We start from the raw sequence: 8,213 nt of genomic DNA on the forward strand, positions 1-8,213 counted from the left end.
TTACTAGCAGCATGCCTTTCGTTTTTGCTAATTATTTGCGCAAAAGTGACAGTTGAAGGATGTTCAATAGCTATTGGCAATCTGCAGGAAGCAGTTACCTTCAATGATTTAACAAGTTTTTTTCGATGTTTCATTATAAATGTTTTGATTCAAAAAATTAGGGAAAAACGAAGAAGCAATTTTCTGAAAAAATTGCTTCATGAGACAGGCAGAAAAATACAATGACTACACTTTTGCAAGTTGCCATAGAAACAAGCGAGCCCAAAAGCAGACAGCAGATGGTATGTAGAATAGGAATTTTGTTTTACCACGGTCCACTGTCCGCGCGACCACGTGCATTACACGAAAATCACACAACACAGGGGCTGGCACATCGAGAGGCGTTCTGCTTTTTGGATTTCTTCTAAAAATATCTGTTATCTTCTGTCTGGTCCCATTGGAAGCAGACATCTGCAGTCATGCCAAAAGTAAAAGGAGAGAAGAAGTCACGAGTTCACAAAGAAGTACAGCAACAAGGTAAGTGTCAAGTGGGTATGGGTAGGTAGGTACCTATACCTCCGGCTCCGTACCTCCGTACCTATCATTACAGTCTCGGTCTGTGACAGCTGCAATACGTTGAGACAAGTGTTGAAATTAATAATCGTTAATTTTGTTTGATTGCTTATCATATTACAAAATCCATTTATGAATTTAAAGGGAAAAAGTAGTTTGTACGTTTATCCGCAGTGCTCACCCAGACTGGAAAAAATACATGTTTTGCCGCGTATGTCCGGGATAGTGGCGGAATTGCGCCAAAAATTTCAGTGCATGTCTGGCATAACTTATCTCTTACCTGGTTCTCTTACCTGGTTGGGTTCCCATTTGTGTCGGAAAGAAAAGGCAAGGTGGAAGGACCAAAAGGAATTGGAAGGAACCCTGAATGCCAGACGCGCCAGCCCAGTTGTGATATTCTTGACCATTAGTCCTGGGAGTTTTGACTGGTATTGTGCGTCTTCCACAAGCTCGTCAGATGAACACAGTCACATTCTACACGCTTAGCTACGAGGAAGTAACCTACATACCTATAACTACTTACAAAATCAGCACTGCTCATCCTCAATCATATCTGAACAGGCTATTACGTGCATGTACCTCAATCATTTTCTTAAAGCTAGCTATGTTAGGTGCACGGACAGCATCCTCAGGCAGTGAGTTCCAAACAGCAATGCATCTGACAGAGAAAAAGCGCTTTCTAGTGTCTGTGTGGGTGAGAGTGGGGAAAATCCTAAAGCAGTGGCCCCTAGTCCGCTCCTGTGGAGGGCGGTCGAACAGGTCATCTGGACTCAGGCACGATCTACCGTTAAACAGCTTCCAACATTGTATCAAGTCCGCACGAATGAGCCTCCCTTGGACAGAATACAGGTTCAAGGACTGTAGGCGATCTGCATAGCTTAATCCATTCATTCCATCCACTCGCTTTGTCCACTTCCTCTGAACATTTTCTAGGACCCGCAAGTCTTTCAGATAACCTGTATGCCACAAGCATGAACAGTATTCTATAACAGGTCGGATATGAGTAGTGAGCAAGAACAACATAAATGCGCGAGACCTGCAAACGGTAGACTTAAGAAAACTATGGGCCAGACCGCTAGCCTTGTGTGCAACAGTCCTAATGTGCTCGTGAAATTTAAGCTGCGAGTCGACAGTAACACCAAGATCAGAGTGAGAATCTACATGTGGGATTTGCTGTCCATCAAGGAAGTACACCGGTGAAGGCAAGTTAGCGCGGGGCCTCGCAAAGCGGAGAACTGCACATTTCTTTGGGTTCATTTTCAGACACCACGATGCTGCTGTGGTTTGCAGTGTATCAATGTCTTTTTGTACTTGGGCAGAGGATAACACTGGTGAGGTTCCTGGGGCATGTTTCACACAGGCATAAAGTTTCAGGTCATCTGCAAAAATTTTATATTCACTTCTCAGCTGTGATGCTACGCCGTCAATATAAACCAGGAACAACAGGGGCCCAAGGACAGAGCCCTGCGGTACACCACTGCTGACAACCCTAGGTTGGCTTATCATGTCCTTCACACACACCTGCATCTGTCTGCCCTGGAGAAATGAACGTATCCAGTCAATGAGAGCACCTGTCAAACCAATCGATCTCAGTTTGGTTATCATGAGATCGTGGCAGACGACATCGAACGCCTTACTGAAATCGAAGAGAATGACGTCAGTCACGCCACCAAGGTCCGTGTTTTTAGACACTGTGTTATAAGCTAGGAGCAGCTGGTCCATTGTACTTCTGCCAGTCCTGAAACCGAATTGGTTTGAGGTCAGCAGTGAGTTCGTTTCCAGGTAATTACGTATCTGCGTGCAAATCAGGCGTTCCATCGTTTTGCACACAACAGACGTCAGACTGATAGGTCTATAGTTTAGTGGATCAAACCTGGAGCCCTTCTTGAAAATAGGTATAACTAGGGATTTTTTTCCAGCAAGAGGGTAGTCGTCCCTCTCTCTGTGATCTCGTGTATATAATCTGTAGAGGGTAGGCGAGGTCATCAGCACATTCCTTCAATACCCGTGGATGTATTCCATCGGGGCCCATGGCAGAGTTAGGGTCGAGATCTTTGAGAGCATGGCGAACATTCTCTGTACATACTTCTACATGGCTGAGAGTCCCGTCGAAGGCCTGGTGGGGCGAGGGGTTAGTGGGGGTGACAGTGGTGAATACAGAAGCAAAAGATGTTGCAAGTAGCTCAGCCATAGCTGTGGGATCATCAGTATGGTGACCAGATTGCAAAAGCAAGGGACCAACCGCTGGTCTGCCGGTCTTCTTGTTTCTTATATAAGAATGGAGCAGTTTGGGATTGTCCTTTGACCTGTCAATAAGACTAGATTCGTAATCACACTGCGATCTGGCGGCAAAATTTCGCAACTCGCGGTTTACAGATGAGAAAAGCCTATATGCGGCCAGTGTACCAGTAGAGCTTCTGCCAGATTGCTGCCTCACCCTCTTGTACGTCTGCCAAGCTGCCTGGCGCCTGTGAATTAAGGAAATCGGGGGTCTTGTTTTCCAGGGTGGTTTAGGGGGATTAGCTTGCTGTGTTGGCACATGTAGGTCTACCATCTCTGAAATGATGGCTGTGAAACGGTTAAACGAGTCCTCCACATTCAGGTAGGCCAGCTCGAAGTCCCAGTCCAAGAGCTGTAGTGATCTACGCATTGAAGCATATCGAGCTTTGTGCCAGTTTCTCCTGCGGGACATTGTCCTCCCATGAGGGTCAGCAGCAACATTTTCAAAGACATAGTCACATATCGTCGGACAGTGGTCACAACCTGGGAGAGGGGCTTGTACCATAAGTTGACCAATACGGTCTGGCTCAGATGTGAAGACCAGGTCCAGTGTATTGCCTGACCTCGGGTAGGTTGGCTGTGTAACCCACTGCGTAAGTCCAAGAGAGTTAAATATGTCAACAAACATTTGGATTGTCCTCGATCCTCCTGAACTATTAAGTGGACTTCCATGGCACCAGTCAAGTCCAGGGAGATTGAAATCTCCTAACAATATCACTTCCTTATCACTGCAGAAATTACTTAGAAAGGAGCAAACAAGTTCGTTCTCAGTGTCAGAATAAGAGGGAGGTCGGTAGACTACAGCAACAAAAACATTATAAGACACAAGACAGAAGGTGAGAACATTGGGAATTGGAGCTTGAACATTATCAACAGTGATGTTGTTATGCACATAGGCACATACACCATGTTTGTACACTGTACCATTAGTATCATTTCTAATGAGATTATAGTTAGGAATGTTTACAAATGAGTCTGGAATGTGCTGGAGGAGATGAGATTCAGTAACACAAACAATGTCAAGTTTTGACGAATCTGCAAAATCAAAAAGCATGTTATCATGAGCCAAATTCAGTGCATGGCAGCGGCTTATTTTTTTTTTTTTTTGGTGCAGGGCGGCCGCATAATTCTCTGGTGAAAGATGGTCTCTGAATTTGGTCGGCACGCTGGTCAGTCTAGCAGCAGATACTCCCTGCGCCCTGCGGGCGGCTCTGGAGAGGTTTTGGGACGAGACGTCCCCACCCAGAGACCCCACAACCCTTGGCAATCATCTGCCCACCCAAGGAATTGGGGTATTAGTATATATTAGGTCCGAGTGGACAATTGTGACGCTGTTGATACAAATATGTAACAGCAAAAAAACTTAGGTTTTAGGTTAGGTTAGGTTGAAGGTTTGTAGGTTTTAGGTTTTAGGTTGGTAGGTTTGTAGGTTGCTAGGTTGTAGGTTTGTAGGTTGTAGGTTGGTAGGTTGTAGGTAAATAGGTAAGGTTAGGTCAGGTTTGATTATGTTTTTTCTTTTATTTTATTTCCAGGACATATAAGTATCATTTTCGGATTCAGGATGTCAAATAATGTAAGAATATGAAAATTTTATCTGTTAACAGTCACTCGGACTCAATGTATACTTTTACTGGAATTGGCCCGTCTGCACGCAATAGGTTTCCACTCCTTCCTTTACGAGCCGAGGTTGTGGAAACCTAACAGGTGAGTTTTTAACAGGTGATTTTTGGCATAGAGATAGGCATGGAAGACCTTGTTGAACATCGCCAAGCGTCATTAAGTAAGACTGCAGTGGGTTCCTGCCCACTGCGGTATCCAGGGGAATAAGTACGCGGACGACTTGGCGAAACAAGCGGCCGCTCTGCCCTCAAACGCCTGCTCGCTGACCAGGGGGGGACAACTGGTCCAAGTCACTATTCAAGCCACTCGCCACTCCTCGGGAGCACGCCGCCGCTCCCTATCCCCGGAGAGGACCGAGACTCCGAGAGGACGCCGTTACGGTGCACCAGATGAGGGCGGGCCACTGGGGTCGCTCGCTCCAGTACGTGCACCGAATCGGCTGTCTCCACTCCGCGACGTGCCAGCAGTGCCCAGGCAAGCGGTGCCCCGCGGTGCTCTGCGTCGTGTGCCGAAAAGAAGCTGATGTGCCGGAGCACGTGCAGTTCCTCTCCCCGGCCCTCGCTGGCTTCCGCCAGCCTCGAACACACCGCTCCGCCGATTTTTGTGGCCCCGGAACTTCCTGCTCCAGCCTTGTTTCACGGCACGACGCTACAGTGCGCCAGGCGTATTGAGGTATTGGGTTTCCGTGGAAATTAAAAACTTGTTCGGACGCTCAAACATGGGAGAGCGTCAAAGGCCCCGGAACACTCTGTCTGGTAGATATAGCCTTGATCGGTAGATGTGCACATGTGCTTTATATAAACGTGCCTTGATTTTTGGCACTAATAGGCACCCAATTTTCGGCGCAAATCATGCAAAAGAGGGTCTCACGGGCGTCCGACGTAGTGTACCGGGTGTGTGTATGGATGGATGTTTTCCAGTCTGGGTGCTCGCTAGCTGTCATGATAGTTAACGGAAATTTTTGAAAAGGGCGAAAACCTATAACAAGGCAATCTTGCAAGCACATCAATTTTACAAGTACCTAACTTATGTTGCAATTTTGTTTCAGGTTTGATGTTCAACACGGACCTAGGTCAGCATATTTTGAAGAACCCGTTGATCATCCAAAGTATGGTTGATAAGGCAGCCCTGAGGTCAACAGATGTTGTGCTGGAAGTGGGTCCTGGAACTGGAAATATGACTGTCAAACTGCTGGAAAAAGTGAAGAAGGTCATTGCATGTGAAGTGGATCCAAGGTAAGTGCTGAGCATTGCCATCCTGGTACTTGCTTTTTGTTTAGAAGCCTCTCTTAAAAGCTTGAATGCTGAAGGGAGCTTGATCTAGAGGAACCTGTATTTTTAGGGGTGAGTGAGTAGTAAGTATTCAGTACTTTGAGCCCGACCTTGCAATAGCAGATAGTTTTCCTTAAGATGGATACTGAATAGCCCGAGCATTTGACTGTAATTGCAAATACATATGTGGCAACTCTGCATTTCATTCTGTGCTGTGTGTCTATTCTGTGTGCTTCAGTTCACAGCTCTGAAAGGAGCTCAAACGCTTACAATCCGCACCCTATGTCCTCAGGATGGTGGCCGAGCTTCAGAAGCGTGTCCAAGGCACACCCCTCCAGCAGAAACTGCAGATCATCGTCGGAGACGTGCTCAAGAGCGAGCTGCCGTTCTTCGACGTGTGCGTGGCTAACCTGCCGTACCAGATCTCGTCTCCGTTCGTGTTCAAGCTGTTGCTGCACCGGCCGTTCTTCCGCTGCGCCATTCTGATGTTCCAGCGGGAGTTTGCGCAGCGGCTGGTGGCGCCGCCCGGGGACAAGCTCTACTGTCGCCTCTCGGTCAACACTCAGCTGCTGGCCAGGGTCGACCACATCATGAAGGTGAGGTGTTTGGTGTATATACGAGTATTCTCGTATTCGGTGGGTGCTGGTGTGCACTGCTGTGAGACTCGAGACGACTGTGGTGGGATCATTAAGGTCGCATGATGCGTTCGGCTCGAAAGAAGTTATACATATTTTTAGATTTCCCTCGTGTATTGCATGGTCCGATTGTATTTGTTACGGTGAAAACTTTTAAGAAAGTCTCGGTTTTTATTGGTTTCGTGGAAACGTATAAAGTTCGTTTATTGCTGTTAATATTATGCCGATAAATTCCGGAATGTTCACTCATCTTGTCGGCTCTTACCCGTCCCATTTCTTCTCACTAGCCCCGTCCTAACTCCAACAGATTGGCAAGAACAACTTCCGTCCGCCTCCCAAGGTGGAGTCGAGTGTGATTCGGCTGGAGCCGCGCAACCCGCCGCCGCCCATCAACTTCAAGGAGTGGGACGGCCTGGTGCGAGTGGTGTTTGTGCGAAAACACAAGACGGTGGGCGCCGCGTTCCGACTGGCCACCGTCACCCAGATGCTGGAGAAAAACTTTACCACCTGGTGCTCCGTCAACAACAAGGTTGGTCACCTGCGTGACAGCTTTCCACGCCGATGACCACCGTAGACAGGCACCCCTGTCCCTCTGATAGGTTTCCTACCGAGTGCATTGATTTGGATGATTTCGTAAGCCACCAGAGTTGATTCGAAGAGGTTTTGTTGAAACTTGTTGAGCTCATGAGCTGATAGTTATATACTGACGTTGGTTATTATCGCAGTCTGTAGTTTTGTGTGCACCCAAATTTAATGGTTGTTAAGCAATGTCACTCGTCTAGTTTGTTTTTCTGTGTTTCTTTACTGCTGCTCTAACCGGTTGTGTGCTGGTCGTCCGGCAGCCGGTCCCAGAGGGATTCGACGTCAAGCAGGCTGTGGAGCAGATCCTCACCAACGGCGGCTTCATGGAGAAGCGGGCTCGGCACATGGACATGGACGACTTCCTCGGGTGAGACGCGCTCTGAAGTGGAACACGAGTAAACCCACTAACGTGTTTGACCTGAGAGCAAATTCACACTGAATGAATCATGTTTGTACGATATTTTGTCAGTTATCCTGGACATGATGCGTGTGCTTCTTTTTGCTCCCAGACTTATTTTTCTTGTCATCTTGTGCGGGCTCGCTGACGTTTTCTGCACCCCGTTTCAGTCTGCTACAGGCGTTTAACGCCGAAGGATTCCACTTTACGTGATGGATGGAGCTGGAACTGCACGATGGAATCTATGTCGCTCCTGATGAACTGGGGAGTGGGGGCGTTAGCACCCTTCCTGCTACAGTGACCAGCGATATGCAGGTATCAGGCCCTGAAGGGCCGAGGTGTCACCCTTATCTCTTGGGTGCCGTGTGGGACGTGGGTGGCCGTCCATACCCGATACTGCCTTCAGGCTGGACGCCAATGTGCTATTGAGATGAAGTCGAGAGCCTAATGAAGATAAGTGACTTGTTTGATATGTTGATTGATACGACGTATAACAATAGTGCAGGTGGGTAACGTTTTGTGAACATGCTGATCCTGACTGGAAATATTACTGTTGTGTGTTGTGCAAAAGGTGAATGAATATCGATGCACGCTTCTACGTGCGAAAAGTGGGATGGGAGGATGCATTACAATGCAACCTCCGGTCCCTCCGGAGCCGATAATTATCGGCTCCATAACTTGCCGAGTGTGCAGCAAGCGGCAACGTTGATGGCCGGTGATGAATTACTTTGTTGTTGGTTGAAAATAGACTGAGGTGTTTAGAATGGCGTCATTTTTGTTCATGAAAAACATTCAAGGCATTATAGGTTAACCTGATATTACGTTTAAAACTAACTCTTCCTTGCATATTATAACTCTTCTTCAGTTTGAAGACCA

The 8,213-nt window shown here is 47.4% G+C and overlaps 1 protein-coding gene across 2 annotated transcripts; it reads left to right on the plus strand.

The window, feature by feature from the left end:
• The first annotated feature begins 147 nt into the window (after positions 1–147).
• On the plus strand, positions 148–8,101 carry LOC122382073 (probable dimethyladenosine transferase). 2 transcript variants are annotated; one of them, XM_043366978.1, is made up of 6 exons: positions 148–281; positions 5,501–5,687; positions 6,016–6,319; positions 6,666–6,887; positions 7,201–7,307; positions 7,508–8,101. In XM_043366978.1, the coding sequence occupies exons 1-6, from the start codon at positions 200–202 to the stop codon at positions 7,548–7,550; spliced, it is 945 nt and encodes a 314-aa protein (XP_043222913.1). In that variant the 5' UTR covers positions 148–199; the 3' UTR covers positions 7,551–8,101. The 2 variants fall into 2 exon arrangements, with proteins under 2 accessions (XP_043222913.1, XP_043222912.1); XM_043366977.1 differs by lacking the exon at positions 148–281 and adding an exon at positions 302–516.
• Positions 8,102–8,213: the final 112 nt, after the last annotated feature.

Source organism: Amphibalanus amphitrite, unplaced genomic scaffold (genome assembly GCF_019059575.1).
Source record: "Amphibalanus amphitrite isolate SeventyFive unplaced genomic scaffold, NRLGWU_Aamphi_draft 000133F_arrow, whole genome shotgun sequence".
Taxonomy (NCBI): Eukaryota; Metazoa; Arthropoda; class Thecostraca; order Balanomorpha; family Balanidae; genus Amphibalanus; species Amphibalanus amphitrite.